The following is a 22,758-nucleotide window of genomic DNA, read 5'->3' as shown; positions in this document are numbered from 1 at the left end:
CAAACAACAGTTAAAATGCTTCAAGTTGCTTGGACTGATCTGGCAGGGAAACTGGTGATGACCGGATTCAGGGGCTGATAGCACTGGGCCCAGCTGCAGTGATCTGATGGTGCTAACAGCATTGGACTCTGCTGCAGTGGCCTGACGGCAAGGGACTGACCACACTGGGTGCACCTGCAGTGAATTGATGACAGGGAGCAATGCTGAGGCCACAATTACTTATAGTATATATTAATGAGTTAGATGATGGAAGTGAATGTACTATTGCCAAGTTTACGGATGACACAAAAAACTAAAGACTGCATTAGGTCAAAGTAAGTTGCCTATTAGGATGCTAGGAAAATGGTAAACCTGAGAAGTGCAATCAATTTAGAACCCACCTAAGGAAGAAGAAGAAGCCAACCAAGAAAGAGAAAAAAACATGAATGCAAGTTAGTGATGAACATACAAGCAGATTGTAAAAGCTTCTCACATTTGTGAAAAGGAAAAGATTAGGAAGAACAAAGATAGGCTTTTACAAATAGGAGAATTTATAATGGAAAACAGAGGACTTTAATAATGGAGTGGTAGTGTCCTTACCTCTGAGCAAGAAAGCCTGTGTTCAAGGCCCACCTTCTCTAGAGGTGTGTCATAATATATTCGAATGGGTTAATTAAAAATATCTACAGTCGAGAACAGGGAAATGGCAGAAAAAAACTAAACTAGGTGTATTCCTTCAAGGAAGAAGTTACAGGAAATCTCCCAGAAGTACTAGAGGGACTCGCTTAACTGAGAAACTAAAATAAATTAGTATTCATAAAGGTTAATTGAATCATAATATCTCCTCAATAATAGATTCCAGTACTGTCTCAGAGACTGACGTCAGGCTAACTGGCCGATATGTCCTAGCTTTCTCTCCCTCCTTTCATCAATTTGATTCACTCCAAATGATATCAAGAGGCACCTGAAGGCACTGGGCACAGGGAATAGCAAAGAATTTACAATATAGAAAAAGACCAATCAGCACTGTTGCTGCTTATATTTTATATCACCTTACCTTACTCTGAAGGAATGTGATTGTATCCTTAGCTAAACAGAGATGTGGAGGTAGTTCAGGAGATTTGCTAGATTGTTTCCAGAGGTGAGGGGTTTATCTTATGAAGAGAGATGAAGCAGTTTAGGCCTATACTGTCTGGAGTTTAGAAGAATGAGAGGAGATCCAATTGAGGTATGTATAAAATGCTGAAGGGGATTGACAAAGTAGATGTAGAGAGGATGTTTCCTTTTTTAGAGCAATCTAGAATGAGGAGATAAGCATATCTTTAGACACGTAATTGTATGAGATCCTGTGTTAATGGAAGGCGGACCACAATGGTACATGTGAAATCTTTTTCCATCAAAGAAATTTGACTTTTCTTCTTGAAATACAATCTTGACATGTTGTCTGAAATTAGGATAAGGGGAGCACGTTTAAAACAGAGATTTGGAGAAATTACTTCTCTCAAAGTGAATCTGTGGAATTTACTATCTCAGAGTGTGATGGATGCCTGGACATTGAGTAAATTTAGGGGAAAGATAGACACATTTTTAATTAGTAACAGTTGAAGAGTTATGAAGAGCGTGCAGTAAGTGGAGTTCAGTCCAAGGTGAGATCAGCCAAGATCGCAGCAAATGGTGGAGCAGGCTTGAGGAGTTGAATTGCCTTCTCTTGCTACTAATTCGTATGTTCTTATATGAGCCTCCTTGAAGTTCTCTTCATCAGGATATCCTTCTATTTCTCTCTCTCTCTCTGTATTTATACAGCTTCCCCTTAAAGAATCTGTGTTATTTTCAACCTTTCCTTGTGGTTGCGAAGACTATGAATCTTGGTATTGAGGATTGTGTTCCAGAACAGGCCATACCCTTACGGCAAGCTGTTCCAATACAGCCAACACTAGTATCAACCTTACAAAGTGTGCCATCAAGAACCCCAACTAAAACTGAAATCAATGGAAATTGGGAGGAAAACTCTCTGCTGCTTAAAGACGTAAAAAGGCAGAAAAATAGGTGGTGTGGTTGTTCAAGCCAATCATCTCAGCCCAGGACTTAAGGAGTTCTTCAGGGCAGTGTCTTTGATGAAATAGATTGTTTGACCTATGACCTTCCCTCCACCATCAGGTCATCAGTAAGGTGCTTCATTGAAGATTACACAGTGTTCAGTCCCCTTTGTAACTTCTGAGATACTGAAGCAGTCCATGACTGAATGCATTAAGACCTAAACAATGTTCAGACTTAGGCTGATAAATGACAAGTAACATTTTCATCATACAAGTGCCAGGCAAATGGCAATTTCCAATAAGAGAGAATATAACCATCCCTGATGGACATTTAATAACATTTCTATTATTGTTTCTATCACCATCAACTTCCTGGAGGTTACCATTGACCAGAAACTTAATTCAGTAAGGCATATAAATCCTGTGGCTACAAGAGCAGGTCATTCTGGGGCAAGTAACTCACCTTCTTATCATGCCCTTTACAGAAATCCAGTTAGACTGTTAATGCACAATGCATGAAAACAATGTGAAAGAACCAAACCTATTATTCGAGTAACTGAATTAAATAATTGAATAACAGATCCATTAATTCCACACAGAATGTCCTTAAGGCACTAATGTCCTGCAATGGGATTAATGTTAAACCAACTCAGTTCAAAGTTAATTCTCACATTTAAATGTGATGTTCAGTTATCGATACAGTTGCTTGCTGGAGCAAATAAAGATACTGAGGTTCTAGCCAAGAATAAAAGAGAATCTTGTTTTAGATATTGACAACTTGGTTTGATTGAATCTCTTAATCAATATAAAGAGTGTAGGGACATTCTTAAGAGAAATCTAGAAGGCAAAGAGGGGATATGAGATAGCATTAGCAGGAAAGGTTGAGTATAATCCAAAGAGATTCTACAAATACATTAAGAGCAAGAGGGTAACTAGAGAGAGGGTAGGGCCTCTTAAAGATCAAAGAGATCATCTTTGTGTTGAAACCCAGGAGATGACAGAGATACTAAATTAATATTTCATGTCAGTTTTTACTGTGGAGAAAGAAATGGAGTCTAGAGAATGCAGAGAAATAAAGTTTGATGTTTTAAAAACAGTTCACATTACAGAAGAGGAACTTCAGGAGGTCTCAGAGAATATAAAGGTGGATAAATCTCTGGGACCTGATCTAAGGTATCCCACAATGTTGTGGAAATAAGACAGGAAATTACGAGACCCCTTGCAGAAATATTTGCATAATCTATAACTATGGGTGAGGTGCCTGATCACTGGAGAGTGGCTAATGTTGTACCATTGTTTAAGAAAGGTTGTAAGGAGAAACTGGGAAACTATCGACCTATGATCTAACTTCTGTTGTGGGTAAACGTTGGAGGTGGTTATAAAAGATAGGATTTATGGACATTTAGAGAGGCAACAACCAATTAAGAATAGTCAGCATCGTTTTGTGCAAGAAAAATGATGTCTCACAAACGTGACTGAGTTTTTTGAGGTAGTTACCAAAAAGATTGATGATGGCTGAGCAGTAGACATTGCTTACTTGGATTTTAGTAAAGCCTTTCACAAGGTTCCGCATGGTAGACTAATTTATTAAAGTTAGTCACATGGGATTCAGGGTGAGCTTGCCTATTGGATACATAATAGGCTTAACAGCAGGAGACAGAGAGGAGGGTTGCTTTTCGGACTGGAGGCCTGTGACCAGCAGTGTTCCACAGGGATCGGTTCTGGGTCCTCTTTAGTTTATCATTCATATAAATGATTTGGGTGAGAGTACAGAAGGCAAGGTTAGTAAGTTTGTGGCCGACACCAAAATTGGTGGCGTTGTAGACAGTGAAGGAGGTTTTCTAAGCTTACAAAGGGATCTTGATCAAATGGATCAATGGGCGGAAAAATGGCAGATGGAGTTCAATCTGGATAAATGTGAGGTATTGCATTTGGTACAAGGGAAGGGTTTACACAATTAATGATAGGGCCTTGGACAGTGTTGTAGAACAGAGAGTCCTAGGGGTACAGGTACATTATTCTTTGAAATTTGTGTCAAATATAGACAGGGTGTTTAAAAGGGCATTTGGCACACTTGCCTTCATTGCTCAGTACTTTGAGTATAGGAGTTGGGAGGTCATGTTGAGGTTGTAGGGGACATTTGTGAGGCCTCTTCTGGAATACTGTGTGCAGTTCTGGTCACCCAGTTATAGTAAGGATATTATCAAGCTGGTGAGGGTTCAGAAGAGATTTACTAGCATGTTACCGGGTATGGAAGATTCGAGTTATACAGAAAAGCTAGATAGGCTGGGACCTTTTTCACTGGAGCATAGGAGGTTGAGAGGTGATCTTATAGAAGATTATAAAATAATGAGAGGTACGGATAGAGTTAGTGGTTAGTTGTGTTTTTCCAAGTAAAGGGGATTTTAAGACTAGGGGACACAGTTTTAAGGTGAGAGAAGAGAGATTTTAAAAAGACAAAAGAGGAAACTTTTTACACAGAGGGTTGTTTACATGTGGAATGAACTTCCTGAGAAAGTGATGGATCTGGGTACAATTAAAACATCTAAAAGACATTTGAATAGATACATGAATAGGAAAGGTTTGGAGGGATTTGGGGCAGAAGTAGGCAGGTGGGATTAGTTTAGTTTGGTATTATGTCTGGCATGGACTGGTTGGACTGAAGGGTCTGTTTCCGTGCTGTATGACTCTTATGACTCGGACATTTCCCTGCTCAGTCTGCAGGCTGCAGTAGTATATGCTCAGAAACTGCACATGTACTCTCCCACTCACATTCAAAAGCTCCACTTCATTGTGGGGTTACCAATGAATTACCTTCTTGGAGATTCTCCCAGATTGCATGGATTGAGTAGAGGAAAGAGCCTAATAAACTCTGTGGAGTCACTACAATAGTTGAAGAGAGGGAGGCTGGCTAACAAGTAACAACTCTTAAATTGACAGCCAGATATTATGGTTTGTGTTTCTCAGAGATATCTCAAAACATCTTAATTCAATTGATTTATTTTCATTAAGGTTGTTATGCAAACAATAGAACAATCATTTTACATGTAGAACCATCTCACAAACTGTAGCATAATGACCACTAAACTGTATAAAGTGTTGTTATTTGAACAAAAAAATGTGCTTGAACACATCATTATCAACACCACCAACATACAACTCAAAAGGTAGGGGGTTTAATGGGGCTTTAATGTCTCCTCTGACAATGTAGGCTTCTCTCAGTATTATATAAGAATCTGGAATATACACACTTTTGGAAAACACACATATCTCCGTAACTATATGAATTGAAATCATTCCTTGAAAGCTGCAGTTTAGAGTAGATTCTGTACAGTGTGGAAACAAGCCCCTCAGCTCATATCGACCCTTCAAAGAGTAACCCACCCAGACTCATTTCCCCCTGACTAACACACCTAACACTATGGGCAATTTAGCAGGGCCAATTAACCTAACTTGCACATTTTTGGATTGTGGGAGGAAACTGGAGCACCCAGAGAAAACCAACACAGTTACAGAGAGAACGTGCAAACTCCACATACCCAGTTGCCCGAGGCTAGAATCGAACCCGTGTCCCTGGTGCTGTGAGGCAGCAGTGCTAACCACTGAGCCACCGTGCCACTCCAGTTTAAAACCAGTCCAGTTTCCATCAGCTGTAGTGAATGCAAGGGAGCTGTTAACTACCCAATCTTGAGAGTTGAGGATGCCATGCCATTAGCACTCTTGCTCAGTGTCCAAAGACCTCGTGTTAAAGTTGCATTCCAGTAGAGTCATAGAGATGTACAACATGGAAACAGACCCTTCGGTCGAACTCGTCCATGCCATCCAGACATCCCAACCCAATCTAGTCCCACCTGCCAGCGCCCAGCCCATATCCCTCCAAACCCTTCCTATTCATATACCCATCCAAATACCTTTTAAATGTTGCAATTGTACCAGCCTCCACCACTTCCTCTGGCAGCTCATTCCATACACGTACCACCCTCTGTGTGAAAACTTTGCCCCTTAGGTCTCTTTTATATCTTTCCCCTCTCACCCTAAACCTATACCCTCTAGTTCTGGATTCCCCGATCCCAGGGAAAAGACTTTGCCTATTTATCCTATCCATGCCCCTCATGATTTTGTAAACCTCCATAAGGTCAACCCTCAACCTCTGACGCTCCAGAGAAAACAGCCTCAGCCTGTTCAGTCTCTCCCTATAGCTCAAATCCTCCAACCCTGGCAACATCCTTGTAAATCTTTTTTGAACCCTTTCAAGTTTCACAACATCTTTCCGATAGGAAGGAGACCAGAATTGCACTGGATTGTCAGAGGGTCAGTGCTAAGACACCACTGTAATTTTGGTGAGTCAGTTCTGAGTGCTACATTCTCGAAGGATTAGTGCTGAGGGTCTATAAACATATAAACAAACAAAATAAGAACAGAAGTAGAGCATTGAGCCTTCTCCACCATTCAACCAGATCATGGCTGGTCTGTTTGTGTTTTGAATTTCACATTCTCATGTATTCCCATTAACTCTTGATTTCTCTGCCTAATAAGAAATCTATCCACCTCAACCAAAGTTTCACAACCTTCAAAGAAAAAAATAGTTCTCCTCAGCTCTGTCTTGGAATATCAACTTCTAATTTAAAACTTCCCTTAGATCTGGACTCACCCCCCAACCTTTTCCATGTTCACTTAATCAAAGCATTTAGGACTGCAAGAAATTACAGTGAGTTGTGAACGCAGCCCAATCCATCCCGAAAACCAACCTTCCTTCCAATGACTCCATCTATACTTCCTGCTGCCTCTGGATAGCAACCAATGTAATCAAAGACCCCGTTCCCCCGACCCCAGTTATACTCTCTTTCACCCTCTTCCATCAGGCAGAAGATTTAAAACTTTGAAAACATGTACCAACAGATTTAGGAACAGGTTCTTCTCTGCTGTTACCAGACTCATGAACTGACCTTTCATGGGTTAGAGTTGATCTTTCTCTGCACCTTCCCTGGTAGTTGTAACACTACACTCTGCATTCTGTTCTATTACCCTGAAATACTTATGTAAGGTATGATTTGTCTGGATAGCACACAGAATAAACCAAATCAAATCAAATCAAAATTAGATCACTTCAATCAAGGCACCCCTCAATCTTCTAAACACTGGTGGAAAGAAGCTCAGTCTGTCCAACCATTCCTCGTAAGACAACCTGCTAATTCAAGGTATCAAACAATAACCTTCTTTAGAACTGCTTACACAACATTTACATGCTTCTTTAAATAAGGAAACTAAAACTGCACACAGTATTTGAGATATGGTGTCAAATCTGCCCTGTATAATTGAAGTGGAACACCCTTAGATCTATGTTCAATTCCCCTCATAATAAGGATGGAATCCTATTAGACTTCATGAATATATGCTGTAGCTGCATACTAACTTTTGTGACTGCAATACTGTCAGGTGGGAGGTACTAAGGAAGTGCCTCACTGTCAAAGACTGATGGTGTGTTGTATGATTGAAGAGCAGTACTGGGAGAGTACTACGCTGTCAGATGGTTTCTACTGAGGGAGCAACTGAATGTAAAGTATTAAAGGAGTGCTGCACCATCAGAGGATCAGTTCTGTAGGACCACTATGGTATCAGATGGTCAGTAGTGAGGGAGTGTTGTACGATTAGAGGGATGGTATTGAGGGAGCTCTGCACTGTCAGAGAATAAAACCTAGGGACCACTACACTATTGAATGTATCAGTACAGAGGAAGTGCTCTCTTTTTAAATTCAGATGTGGGATGTGGGCATTGCTGGCTGGCCAGCATTTATTGTCCATCCCCAACTGCCCTTAAGAAGGTGGCAACTGACTGCCCTCCTGAACTGCTGCAGTTTGTGCCTGTACTATTAAAGATGTAAAACTGAGGGAGCGCTCCATTTACAGATGGTCAGTACTGAAGGAGTGCTATGTGATTAGATAGGCAGTATTGAGAGAGTGCTACTTTCTCAGAGGTAAAATTCAGTGATTTCTGCACTATTAGATGGTCAGTACTCAGGGAATGTTGCATGTTTAGAGGAGCAAACTGACCCTTCAAAATTCTGAAGAAGGATCACTGGACTCAAAATATTAACTCTGCTTTCTCTCCACAGATGCTGCTACACCTGCTGAGTTTCTTCAGCAATTTCTGATTTTGTTTCAGATCTTCAGCAAGCACAGTTCTTTGTTTTAATTTGATAATTAACTACTGTTTGGTTTATGCGTGGGATCTAATAAGTAGCACTGGGGTGGTTGTAATGCTGACTATTGTCAACTATAACTGTGCTTTGGATCGCTGAGCAAATCAGGGATGCCAGGAACAGTTGGTACTAGAAAGATTAATGCTCCAACTGCCATGACTGTCCCTCAGATAGTGCTGAAGCAGGGACTCACCTGAGGAGCAGTTGTCAAAGTTAAGATCTCCTAGCAAGACATCAAACGCCAGCAGATCCTCTGGATTGGTGGGACTTGATGAAGAGGTAGATTTTTGGAACTCAGCCAGCCAGTCCAGCAGGTGGTCCATCTGTTCACAGCGAATGGCAGCATCTCCTGAGGGAGAGGCAGATGTTAACAACATTGCAGCATTTTCTTAATTAAATACAGTGTTTGATGTAGTGGAAACTGAGCAAGCAGCCACATGACATCTTCAGCACAGAGGTGCACAGCAGAGTACATTAACAACTAGCACGGGGACTGCCTGACTCTCAGGCAGTTGTACTCAGTCCCAACACTTTTATTTCATTTGTGTTATGTTTACACATTCACTGGACAATACCTAATCTTGGCTTACACATCCTCAACCATGAAGATGCAATGAATTAGGTGGGAGCATCTGCCTGTTACATCTATTCAGAAAGTCCTTCCAATAATACAAGCTGAAAACAAATTTTAAACATTTGAAGAATGTTCCAGAACATGAAAAGGAAGAGGTACAGTTCAGGGAAAAAGGCTGCCTTGTGCATTTCTGAAATTTCAAAGTAAGCTATCAGACATCCTATTGCTAAACAGTTGGTCAATCATCTATGTTGAAACTGGGGATAAAAACAACATTAACTGGCTTCTACACACTTAATCCAGAAGAAAAACGCTTCATGCTCCATCATGTCACTTGTATGCATTCAGTTGGAAAGCAAAAGGAGCTGGGAAGTTGATGATGATGTGGAGAACTGGTGGGATACTTGTCCAGGATGGTGTAGGTTAAGGGTGATTGCTGGCCAGGGCAAGTTGGGAATTTGACAAAGGGAATTTGCATGGATGTGAGGAGTTGGTGGGATAGTTGGACAGGAGAGTTGGTAAAGGTAGGAGGAGTTGGTAGGGGGGAGACAAGTGGGGGGAGGGGCCAGAATGAGGGTAATTGATGTAATTGTTTTTTGAGAAAGGGAAGTTAAGACATGGAGGGCTCACGATTATGGGATGTTGACATGGTCAAGGGGAGTCAAGAAAGGCAGGGAGCATTAGCAAAGATAGGAGTTGTTGTGAAGTATGGAGACTTTGCAAAAAAGATAGTGAAGACAGGGTAAATTCTCTTGAAAGATGGTGAATTCAGTAGCATTGGAGAGGAAAAGAGTGCTTGGAGAGAGTTGTGTTGTTGATGGCTTGGCCAGTTCGATTGGATAGCATCGTGGGGTTGTGTGAATTTAATTAGGGAAGGTGGGGAGAGTGGGGCATGCTGGGATAGCTGGAAGTGTAAGGATGGCAAAGGAAGTTGGTGAGGATGGAAGTAGTTGGGGAAGGGAGGAAAGCTTGGAGTGGGCAACTTTGAAAGGGTCAGGACAGCTTGCTAATATGGGAAAAGTTGCTTTCTGGAGAAATATGCTGGTTGACTGTTCTATTCTGATGAGAAAGATCTAACAAATTAAATGAAAAGGAACAAAGTTCTTGAAATTAAGCAAAGTCCGGGACGAGAGATGAATGACCTAATTGATCTGACCAAAGTAGCTTTACCTGCCAGAGCTTGCAAATGAGTGCAGGAAACGTAACCCACAATCCTTTGGTCCTGAGGCGTAGTTCCAACTTGTACCTTTGGAAATCATGGAAGAATAATTAGAAGGGTCTCACTGCTAACAGCTCTGTCTCCGTTAATTAACTTGCCTGCAGAAGGAGATAGTCATTAGAGCATGTAATCTGATGTAAAATTTTTATTTTGTTCATTCTCAGGCTGGAGGGATCACTAACTCTGCCAGCATTTATTGCCCTTGAGAAGATGGCAGTGAGCTGACTTCTTGAACTGTAGAATATCCCCAGAATGCTGGAAAGAAGGGAGTTCTACGACCTTGACTCAGTATCAGGTGAAGGAAAGACAAAATAGCTCCAGGTCAGAACGGGGATCTTGCAGGAAGTGGTGTTACAATGCATCTGCTACTCTTGTCCTGCTAAGTGGCAGAGGTCATAGGTTTGGAAGGTATAAACAGAGGAACATTGTTGAGTATATCTTGTAGATTATACACTTTGCTGCCACTGTGCATCAATGTGAGGGAGTGTATATTAAGGTATCAGTCCCAAGATGTTATGAGATGGCGTTTTGGAACTCCAAGCCCTGGCAGTGTTGTTCAATATTATTCAACTTCAGCGATGTCTGTTAGCACATTGTACTTGAAAAGATAAAGATATAAGGGAATAGGGCCAGAACTTTCTCAACTCACTTTTGATGACTATGGTATGAAGTAAAACTGCCCACCCTCATTACATAACTAATGTCTGAGACAAAAAGAAAGCATTAAATCCCAGCAAATATTATCAAACTAAACATTCTCTATTGCTTCACACTACACCTTAACAGGCCCAGTGATATTGGCTTGGAGTTGTGGGGTGTCTGAAATCCTCTGTATTGTTTGAATTGATAGGAACATCCCAGGACATGAACTCTGCATGAAATCCTAATGGAAGTGATATGAGGGAGAGGATTGCCATTCAGTGTGTAGAAATATTTTGCCCCAAGTCACATAAGAACTAATGGTTCACTACTCATGAGACAGATTACGCTTTCCAAACATAATAGCTAAAATTGATGCTTACTTTAAATTTTCCTAGTGATTACTGATGTATTTATAAGGGCTAAAAAGCATCACTAATATTTCTCAGTGCATTTCCATGGTAATGGGCTGGAGTTTTGTTACCAGCAGAACAGGGTTCCAATCACCTGAAGGCAGAACGACTGAACATTTGGAATTGCTTGATTTTTGGTTAATATTTAATCCAGTCTGTACTTTGCCTCAGGCCTGTATACCTTCCCCTCCCCGCCTGTATTTGTCATGCATACAATGTACACAAATCCCCACATAGGGCCAAATATAAGTAATTTTTCAAGTTTTGTCTGCTTGTTAAATGGTAGCAAAAAAATCATGATTATTTCCTCCAAAAGTGCAGGCTGACAGGTCTCTTTAGCAGAGTAAAGGCAACTCACTACATAGCTGCTCAACAGCATTTAGGTTTATTACTGTATAACTATATAGAGTTGCTGTTTATTCAATATGATTAGTGTATTAATTACTGGGTGACAGCATCATTTACCAGAGTGTTTATTGTTCAGCTAGGCAATGATTTGCTCTTGCCTCTAACTGATGATTTTGGCCCAGAAAAAAGTGTTGCTGGATATCTGTTTTGCATTTGTTAAATAAATATTAATGTGTCTATTCTGAAGAAGGGTGCATTGTTCCCTTGTTAACAGTACATCACGTCACTCTTTTTCCCAATCTGGAGTTGGATTCTCTTTGATTCAAAATGGGTTCAAAGCTGATGTGATTGGTTCAATTGCTGCTATACCACTGGACGATGAAGACATGTGCAGGAGCAACTGAGTAAAAGAGGGAAGAAGTGAGCATTCTGCAGAAAGCTGGACTCATATTGCATCTTCAGGAATCATTTCCCCTCCCTGAACTTCATTGAGGAACAATGTCTCAGTCACTTTTGCTTACATGGGTGGTTGTTACCAAATTATGCCAATGGTAGCGCCCATTGCATTGGCATAGATAGCATCGTCTGTGGACGTTAAGGTCACCTAGCCAATGTTCTCTTTCCCACCATAGCCACCTAAGGGTAGTGCATGGATCCAAAGTATTAGGAAGGATCTGATGGGGAGGGCCTTTCTCATCAGCCAAGCTAAGTCTTGGTGCTAGTTTGTAAGTTCTGGAAATGAGGCATTCTATCAACAGCAGTTGATAATCTGGGTGGGAAAACCATCGACAGGATTAGAATAACTGAGGAAACCGGAAGGAAAGGAACATTGTTTCATCTTGAACATTAAAATAAAGCCATCGCTCATGGTGTATGTAGGCTAGTGTCAGCCAGGGACAGATAGTTCTGCAAACCCACCCCTGTGTCTGCTTTATTTCCTATATCCAGAAGTGCTCTTACACACAACTGAACATTTTTTTCCCATCAACAAATCACTGTGACATTTTTGCTATGTTTTTCCTATTAACTGCCACCAGTAATTACCCATGCAGCCAATTAAGTATTTACATGCAAAGCACATTCTGGGCAATGTAACCCATCAAAAGTGAAGCGGGTGTCGTTAGGAGAGAGGGAAAGGAATAAATCAAAATGGAGTTGGAGGGGGAAGTAAAGTACTGTATCCTTTGAGGTGTCCATCTCTCTATAAAGGCACTGAGAGCATTGATAGATGCCTCGTGCACCCTCTCCAAGGACAGCTGGACACAAATGTAATCGCAGAAGAGGGGCAGAGACCTGTCAGACATGAACCCTCCACAGCACTGCCTGGACCTGTTTATAGCTAGCTTAGACAGGCACAAACCCATGAGGAGCTCTTACAAACTCCCCACATCCTTCAGTATTGAATGCCTAAAGATCAGGAGCATGGGGCTGAATTGCAAATAAAAACACAACAAAAGATTTTTCAAATAACTAAACAATCACCTGGAGGGGTTAGATTGCTTCTTACTGGAGTTGGTCATTGCTTGGCATTTGTGTGGCATGAATGTTACTTGCCACTTGTCACCCCAAGCCTGGATATTGTCCAGATTGTGTTGCATTTGACTATAGACTGCTTCAGTATTGAGGAATCGCAAATGGCATTGAATGTTACACAATCATGGTTGAACATAGCCATTTCTGATCTTTATCCTAAGGGAAGGTTATTAATGAAGCTGCAGAAGATGGCCTGAACCTAGGACACTACCCTAAGGAACTCCTGCAGAGATGTCCTGGAGCTGAGATGACTGACCTCCAACAACCACAATGACCTTCCCAAATGCCAAGTCTGACTCCAACCGATGGGATGTTTTCTGCCTGATTCCCATTAATTTCAGTTTTGCTCAGGCTTCTAAATTCAGCTCTCTACAAGGCTGTATTGAGGTCAGAGTTATGTGTCCTTGATAAGTATATACCTATCAGGCAGGGAGGGAGTTGTCGAGAGAGGGACCCATGGTTCACTAAAGAAGTTTAAGCTCTTGTCAAGAGGAGGAAGAAGGCTTATGTGAGGATGAGGCATGAAGTCTCAGTTAGGGGCTTGAGAGTTATAGGTTAGCCAGAAAAGATCTAAGTAGAGCCAGGAAGGGCCATAAGAAGTTGATGGCGGATAGGATCAAGGAAAACCCTAAGGCCTTCTATAATTATATCAGGAATAAAAGAATGACTAGAGTACGATTAGGGCCAATCAAAGATAGTAATGGAAAGTTATGTGTGGAATCTGAGGATAGAGAGGAAGTGCTTAATGAATACTTTTCGTCAGTATTCACATTGGAAAAGGGGAATGTTCGTGAGAATACGGACATACAGGCTACAAGATTAGATGGAATTGCGGTTGACAATGAGGAGGTTTTAGCAATTTTGGAAGATCTGAAAATAGGTAAGGCCCCTGGGCTGGATGGATTTATCCTCAGATTCTCTGGGAAGCCAGGGAGAGGATTGCAGAGCCTTTGGCTTTGATTTTTATGTCATCGTTGTCGACAGGAATAGTGCCAGAAGACTGGAGGATAGCAAATGCTGTTCCCTTGTTTAAGAAGGGGAATTGAGACAACCCTGGTATTTATAGGCCAGTAAGCCTTACTTCAGTTGTGGGTAAGGTGTTGGAAAAGGTTATAAAAGATAGGATTTATAATCTTCTGGAAAGGAATAATTTGATTAGAGATAGTCAACACAGTTTTGTGAAGGGTAGGCCATGCATAACTAACCTTATTGAGCTCTTCAAAAAGATAACAAAACAGGTGGATGAAGGTAAAGTAGTTGATGTGGTGTATATGGACTTCAGTAAGACGTTTGATAAGGTTCCATATGGTAGGCTATTGCTCAAAATACGGACTTCCAGGATTGAAGATGATTTAGTGAATTGGATCAGAAACTGGCTAGCTGAAAGAAGACAGAGGGTGGTGGTTGACTGGAAATGTTCATCCTGGACCTCTTTACCAGTGGTCTGCCACAAGGATATGTTTTGGAGTCACTGCTGTTTGTCATTTTTATAAATGATTTGGATGTGGGCATAGAAGGATGGATTAGTAGATTTGCAGATGACACGAAGGTAGACAGAGGTGAGATAGTGCCGAGGGATGTTATGGGTTACAGAGGGACATTGATAAGATGCAGAGTTGGGCTGAGAAGTGGCCAGTGGGGTTGATTGTGGAAAAAGTGTGAGTTAGTTCACTTCAGAAGAAATAACAGGAATGCAGATACTGGGCTAATGGTAAAATTCTTGGCAGCGTAGATGAACATAGAGATCTCAGTGTCCAGGTGCATAAATCCTTAGGCTGCTAGCATTGTTAAGATGGCATATAATGTGTTGGTGTTTATTGGTAGAGGATCGAGGTCATGCTTCAGCTGTACAACACACTGGTGCAGCTGCACCTGTAGTATCGCATGCAGTTCTGGACACCACATTATAGGAAGGATATGAAGCTTTGGAAAGGGTTCAGAGGATATTTACTAGATTGTTGACTGGTATGGAAGGGTGGTCTTATGAGGAAAGGCTGAGGGAACTGAGGCTGTTTTCATTGGAGAGAAGAAGGTTGAGAAGTGAATTAATTGAGATGTATAAGAGGGTTAGATAGGGTGGATAGTGAGGACCTTTTTCCTCAGATAGTGAAAGCTAACATGAGGGGACATTGTTTTAAATTGAGGGATGATAGATTTATGGCAAAAATCAGGGATAGTTCCTTTACTCAGAGAGTGGTAGGCGCGTGGAACGGCCTGCCTGCAACAGTAGTAGGCTCATCGATGTTAAGGACATTTAAATTGGCAGGGGACATACATATTGATAATAATGGAATGGTGTAGGTTAGATGGGCATCAGAATAATTTCACAGGTCGGCACAACACTGAGGGCTGAAGGGCCTGTATTGTGCTGTAAACGTTCTATGTTCTATGTTCTTCCTGGTGGAACCCAAACTAGGCATCACTGAACATGTTGTTACAGAGCAGAAGCTGCTTGAATTGATTTGATTTGGTTTATTGTTGTCACATGTACCTAAGTATGGTGAAAAGTTTTATTTAGCAAGTAGTACAGACAGATCATAGCAATTAAGGACATACAAATAATTGGGTGCTTAGACAGAGTGAGGCTTACAAGGTTACGACTGCACAGGAGGTGCACAAAAGAAGGTCAACAGTAAATTTGACATTAGAGAGGGCCATTCAGCAGTCTAATAACAGAAGGGAAGAAGCTGTTCTTGAACCCATTGGTGTGTGTGTGTGTTCAAGCTTCTGTGTTTTCAGTCTGATGGAAGAGGTTGGAAGACAGTATTACTAGGGTGGGAGGCAACTTTGATGATGTTGTCTTTCTGGGGCAACGAGAAGTGTAGATGGAGCCCATGGATGGGAGGTTGGCTTCCATGATGGTCAGGGCTGTGGACACAACTTTCTGTAGTTTTTAATAGTCCTGGGCAGAGCAGTTGCTGTACCCAGCCATGATGCACCCTGATAGAATAGTTCCTACGTGCATCTGTAAAAGTTGGTGAAGGTCCTGAACTTCATAAGCATCCTAAGGAAGAAGAGGCATTGTTGTGCTTTCTTGACTGTCACATCTATGTGGGAGGTCTAGGACAGCTTGTTGGTTATTGTCATTCCTAGGAACTTAATGTTCTCGACCCTCTTCACCTCAGCTCCATTGATATGGATAGGGGCATGTTCTCCTCTTTTCTTCTTGAAGTCAATGATCAGTTCTTTTATTTTGCTTACATTGAGAGATTGTTATCATAGCACCATGACACCAAGCTTCTTTCTGTATTCTGACTCATCATTGTTTGATATCTGGCTGACATCGGTGGAGTTGTCAGCAAACTTGTGGATGACATTCATATGAAATGTGACTACACGGTTGTGGGTATATGGGGAGTACAGTAGGAGGCTGAGTGCCCATCTTTGTGAGGTGTCAATATTGAGGATTATTGTGGAGAAGGTGCTGATGTTAATCTTCGCTGATTCAGATTTGTGGGTCAGGAAACTAAGGATTCAGTTGCAGAGAACAGAGCAGAGACCTAGGTCTTGGGAGTTTTGAGAATAGTCTGGCATGGATTATGGAATTGAAGACGGAGCTGTAATTGATGAGTGAGAACCTGACGTAGATGTCCTTGTTATCCAGGTGTTCTAGGAATAATGTAGGGCTGCAGAAATGGCATCCACTGTGGACCTGTTTCACTGGTAGGCAAATTGCAGGGGATTGCAGATGTACTGCAGAAATTCACCAAAGATCCTCAGAAAGCACCTTCCAAACCCATAACCACTTCCAACATTTTTAGTATAATGGTTAACTGGAAGATATGCCAGCCTATGGTGTTGTAGATTACGCTGAAATATGATCCTGCTGCTATTGATGGCCTGTAGTGCCTCATGGATGTTCAGCCCTGAGTTACTAGATTTGTTCGAAGCCTATTCCATTTAGCACAGTGACAGTACCACACCACATGACAGAGGATATCATCAGGGTGGGACTTCATGTCCACAAGGACTGTGGAGTAGTCACTTTTACTGATACAGTCATGGACAGATATATCCCCACCTGGCAAATTAGCAAGAATGAAATTAAGTATGTTTTTCCCTCTTGTTGGTTTCCCTACCATCTGCCGAAATCCCAGTCTAGCAGTTATGTGCTTTAGGACCTGATTATCTCAATCAGTAGCTATTGGTGGTTGATCTCGACATTGAAATCCCCAGCCCAGAGTCTGTTTTATGCTCTTGCCATCCTCTGTCTTCCTCTGAGTGTTGTTCAACATGGAAGAGTATCGAATCATCAGCAGGAGGTCTCCTGATGCCAGGAGACGTCATGATGCTTGTATTCAATGTTGAGGACTCTCAGGGCAACTTCCTTCTGGATATAGATCACTGTGCTGCCACTTCTGCAGGGTCTGTCCTGCCAGTGGGACAGGACATATCCAGGATGGTGATGGCTGGGACATGCTTTGTAAGGTATGATTCCATGAGTGTGAAAATGTCAGACTATTGCTTGACTGGTCCCCCAATTTTGGGACTGGCCCCAGATGTTAGTAAGGAGGCCTTCGTGAGGTCAACAAGGCTGCTTCTGCCATTGTCATTTCTGGTGACTAGTTCGATGCTAGATGATCCGCCTGGTTTAATTTTGTTGTTAAAAATTCTTAGTGACTGTTACAACTGAGTGACTTGCTAGGCCATCTCAAAGGGCAGATGAGAGTCAGCTACATTGTTGAGAGTCTGGAGTTGTAGGCCAGACCAGGTGAGGATGACAGATTTGCTTTAGGTATTTTCCAATTTTAAATGTATTGCTCATTGGCTATAAACCTGACATGGAATGTATTTTGTAAATGAATGTATTATGATTATTATAAATGTATTGAGTAGATCATGTTATTTGGGAACAAGTTGAATTATATTGTTTGTTCTGTATTATTTAAGTCAAAATGTTTCATAATATATTGTCTCAAATTTTAAGAACAAAATATATTTTTGGAAAAAAAAGTTAAGATCATCTTGGCCTTTAATTTTGTTATGAAGGTGCTTTCCAGGATGCAGCTGATGTTCTAATTGACATGTTTGAAATTGGAGTCATTATTCCATCAGGATGATGGCCAAAGTACTGTATGTGAGGAAGATTCCCTGTATCTCCACAGCTTAATACAAAGGAAAACTATTCTGGTCAAAACTCCCCCTTCAGCCAATTACATGAAAAACAAATCATCTGATGCTCATTGAATTGAGAAATTAACTCTTTTCTCTCTCTGAAGACTTTAAATAACCAATTGAATGTTTCCACTATGTTCTGATTTTATATTTAAGCCTTGGAATTAGTGTTTGAAAATTGCCTGTTACATTTCCCTCTATAGTCACAGCGATTGCACCTGATTGTGTATTATAGAGTCAAAGAGTGATAATGGCAGAGATAGAGGCCATTCAACCCATCAGATCCATGCTCTATCTAGAGATGTAATCAGTCCCATTAGCACATTCTATCACCATAGCCCTCGAAGTTTATTTCCCCCAAATGACCACTCATTTTCCTTTTGAAATCATAAATTATTCCTGCTTCCAGGCCATTACAGGTTCTGTGTAAAAAGGTTCTTCTTCTCAGTCCACTTCAACATTTTAACTAAAACATTTCAGGTGTGTTCTGTAATCCTTGTAAAATTAGCTAATAGAACAATTTCTCTTTGTTGACCCATCATAATTTTGCATGCCTTTTAACAAATTCCTCCTCAATCTGCTTTGCTCCAAGGAACTTAACTGTGGATCCTCCAACGTTGCCTTTTATGTACAGAGACCATTGTTTCTCTGTGTAAATTTAATTTGCCATTTGACTGCACATATTCTGCCTATGACCCACCTTGCTGATGGAATCATCTTACTGTTTGCTACACATTCAATTTTAATGTCATTGGTAAATTTTAAAATCATATATGTGTGTGTGTGTAATTGAAGAAAACAGTGATTCTAGAAGTGAACGCCACTATATGTTATTCTCCCATGCTTTTTTTCTATCAGTAACCCAATATTTTTTCCCAAGTTGATACTAATCTTCTATTCTATTTCCCTCAGTTTTGATAATACAGGAAATGGCAATATCCATTATAACTTTATGACTTCACTAAAAAATTCAATTAGTCAATCAAATCCACATAAGATTTGTTTAATTAATTTAAAACTTTCCAAATGTCTATTGATTTCCTCCTTCCTGATTATTGTTTTTAAAATCTTACCCACCACTGATTTTGAACTGACCAACCTGGACTTGCCAGGAATGTCCATATATCCTTTCTTGAATAAGGATCCATTTGTGACCATTTGCAACTTTTTAAATCCTCTAGGATCTCCATGTGTATCTAAGGAAAATTGGAAGACTATAGCAAGCTATTTTGCTGTCACCATATGCATATATTTCAGCAACTGTGCGATGTCCGAAGGCGCTATACAGGCAATTCTTTCAAATGCAAAAATTATTGATTTAGCAGAGCAATTATTGGCAATTATTGTATAATTGTTTAGATTTATATTTTTTATTAGAAGAGAGGGGTAATTTTATTTTACCGTTGAATATTCTTGAAGTCTGACATGCTTCAGCAATCTCAAAGCTTTTGCTTCACTATTAACTGCTGAAATGATAACTTATCCTTTATGTAAGAGGCATGAATTCAGAAAACCCAATATTCCAGCTCACAATTCTGGTCCCTAGCAACTAATTCCATTTTCTCATTAAGGAGCAATTGAATGCGTCATTTCCATCACCAAATGTAATGAGGCGCACAGAAGCACAAAACTTCAAATGTCAGATTGATTCTTGCCAGATGAGTCTGTGTCGTGACCTTCTCTTTTTCATTTCAGAGAATGCTGCCAATCACAGATTAATTATAGCCCATTGTGAAGAAGGAGGTAGGGGTCAAACTAGAATCTGGCTGTTGCACAGTTACAGTCAGATGTCTCAATCAAAACAGTGGCGAGGAGAGAAAATCCAAAGTGGAGGAAATAGTCATTTGCTCGCCTTTCTCTTTTAAAATTGGAAGAGATTGTGCAGTTGTGTGACTGCATGCATTCTTTAAAAATTTGCAAGTATACAACGTGTTGTGTATTTGTATGTGTGTGTATGTTTATTTGGTATTTTGATGCCAGCACGTACGCAAGTCCTTTCAAAGGTGTCAAATTTGAAAGTGTCACATATCTACAGTGCAAAAACAAATGCTTGGGCAAAACAAGAAATAGCCTGTTAAATAAAATGGCCAATTATTTAAAAATAGACAAATCAGATCTGTTCCATACTCTTCCCAGCCCTGGAATTTTAGATCCTTGGCTTTCATACTCAGGAACCTAATGTTAACTTTATTTTGTTGAAACACCATTCCTCCAATTGTCAGTGCTCTTAAGGAATTGCTCAAGTGCTCTCAGACTCCGCACACCCCATTCACATTTCTCATACGTGAGCCAGCTTCACATTCAGTCCTCTGAGCGACCCCATTATTCTAGTAATTGCAGTATCCCAACCCCAAACTTCCTGTGTCCTCACAGATCTTCTTAAATGCCCTCAAGTTTTCACAGTTCCTGACTCTAAAGTGCATACATAATGTTAGCCCATCCTATGAATTCTGTTTAAACGTTGTCAGCTTCAGGCAGTGCTGTTGTATTCTATGATAATCAACTTTCTTTCCACCATTCCTTCTCAGGTTGTTTCTCCAATTCCAACATCTTCCACTTTCCAATCCTAAATCCCATTCTCAATTCTGTCCAGTTTCTCCTGCTGCAACTCTTATACCCTAGGAATGCTTCTCCAAATATGCGATTTCTTGATAGATATGTATTTACAAAAGCCATGTTAAGTCATGAGAGACATACAAGAGAGGAAGGAGAAACTAACAGAGTGTTTGAGACCAAAGTAGCAAGAAAAACTGAGTTACATGATGTTGTAGCAAGCAGGAGCAAGATCCCTGGATGATTTCCATCCCTTTTGTTTCAGTGATAACAAAGTAACAAGCTTAGTTTTAAGCTGTTTGGCAGAAAGTATAGAGGGGATGTCAGAAGCGGGTTCTTTACGCACAGAGTTGTGAGAGCATGGAATGCGTTGCCAGCAGCAGTTGCGGAAGCGAGGTCATTGGGGATATTTAAGAGACTGCTAGACATGCATATGGTCACAGAAATTTGAGAGTTCGTACATTAGGTTTACCTCACATGAGAATCAATGGTCAGCACAACATCGTGGGCTGAAGGGCCTGTTCTGTGCTGTACTATTCTATGTTCTAAGATAGAAAATGGTGGAACTACACAGCAGGTTCTTCAGAGTCTGTAAAACATCAATGTTTTCTTTGGGATGTGAGAAGAATGCCGAAGTATGTTGTCATACTCCAATTATAAGGAGAGAGTGACGACTGCAGATGCTGGAGTCAGAGTTGACAGTGTGGTGCTGGAAAAACTCAGCATCCTGATCGTGAGCAGAATTGAACTTGTGCCCTCTGTGATTGACATAAGTCAGTATTACACTAGATGAGCATTAATTTACTAAGTCACATCTGGATATGGAGTGATATAGAAAATGCATTCAAGCTTGTGACCCCCTACCTATACATAAGTGTCTTATGTATATTTTTCACAGCATAGAAGTACAAGTGAAATTAACATTGGTGGAGCCTGATCTAAAAGAGTTAATTGGATGCCTGAAACATGTAACATTTCCAGCATACATCACCAAACAACATAGTGCAAAGACCCACCGAGCACTGAAGGAAATTACCAAAAGCGGTGATACAGAACCACGTCAGACATATCAATCCAAAGAGTGATGCAGCAAAGAAGTAGGCCATGAAGCATATCGAGGTTGTTGCAGTGGGGTGGGTGGGAGGTGGAGCGGGTGGTGTTGAGTGGGGGCTGACTCGGGTTAGGTGTAGGGAGCGGGAGAGCAGGGGCTGCTGAAAGCCACCACCCACACCTTCCTGCTGATCCTCAGCAACCTGCTTTCCTTGTGATCATCATCTTGTGAGCTCCTTAACACTATGACTCACCTGTACCTGTGCCCCTTCTCAGTCATGGGGTGGAGTGCTGGGGGTGTAGTACATTCCCAGCCGCAGCGTCACCTGAAGCGCTGCTGTGTACAGAAGAACTGCCAGCCTCTGACAGAGGAGCAGCTCTTGGTAACCTGATTCCAAACTACCCGGGATCTTTGATCATGGTCTGCCAGCTGCCTGACTATCGTTAGATGTGGCTTGCCCTAAAAATTGCGAGATGTGCCTCTCGCCAGTAACTCAGCTAGTGGTTAAAATCCTCATCACCGCCACATGATTCTACTTGAGAATAGATCTATACAGCCAATTAACAGATAGAAAATGGACATAAAGTGATTGACTAGAAAAATAAGCAGTGATTTTAATATGCTAGCAAAATGCAACCCAATTAGTGTTCAGTTTTCACTTAAGTTTTGCATTGGACTTTGAGAAGCACATTGGTTTCCAGTCACAGACATCCACACAAGTTACTGGTATACCATTAGCTCCTAACACCATCAGGTACCAATATCATCTGACTAAATCAGGACCTATTTTCTCTCTGATGCCAACAGATCTTTTGCGATGCAGAACTGGCTGCTGCTGCCTCAGTTCTAGTCTATACTCATCTCCTCACTGTACTCCTCATATGAATACACCCCAGGCTTCTCTTCAGTGCTTATATTTCAACACTTTGTCCCAGTGCTGCCACCTGTAATGATAAATCTAATGCTTCTTCTTGTATTTAATGTATTGAGAGTCATGCATCTTCTTGACTGCAGCCCCTTACATAATAACCAGACTTAATCACTGGTTTGGCCCCAAGATATTTAAACTCTGCATTTATGGTCCAGTGCTGTTAGGCC

At 41.0% G+C, this 22,758-nt stretch overlaps 1 protein-coding gene across 9 annotated transcripts in view; it reads right to left on the bottom strand.

Annotated features, from left to right (window-relative positions):
- smpd3 (sphingomyelin phosphodiesterase 3) overlaps nucleotides 1-22,758 on the bottom strand; it is a 310,905-nt gene that overhangs the window by 19,906 nt on the left and 268,241 nt on the right. For all 9 annotated transcript variants that reach the window (XM_072547759.1, XM_072547758.1, XM_072547762.1 and 6 more), the window contains 2 exons: nucleotides 9,960-10,035; nucleotides 8,409-8,564 (listed from right to left, as the gene is read on the bottom strand). In XM_072547759.1, the coding sequence (XP_072403860.1) occupies nucleotides 8,409-8,564; nucleotides 9,960-10,035 (232 nt within the window). The remainder of the gene's footprint in view (nucleotides 1-8,408; nucleotides 8,565-9,959; nucleotides 10,036-22,758) is intronic.

This window comes from Chiloscyllium punctatum, chromosome 26, assembly GCF_047496795.1.
Source record: "Chiloscyllium punctatum isolate Juve2018m chromosome 26, sChiPun1.3, whole genome shotgun sequence".
Classification (NCBI taxonomy): Eukaryota; Metazoa; Chordata; class Chondrichthyes; order Orectolobiformes; family Hemiscylliidae; genus Chiloscyllium; species Chiloscyllium punctatum.
Note: the sequence above shows the minus strand (reverse complement) of the source record. Positions and strands in the feature narration are given on the sequence as shown.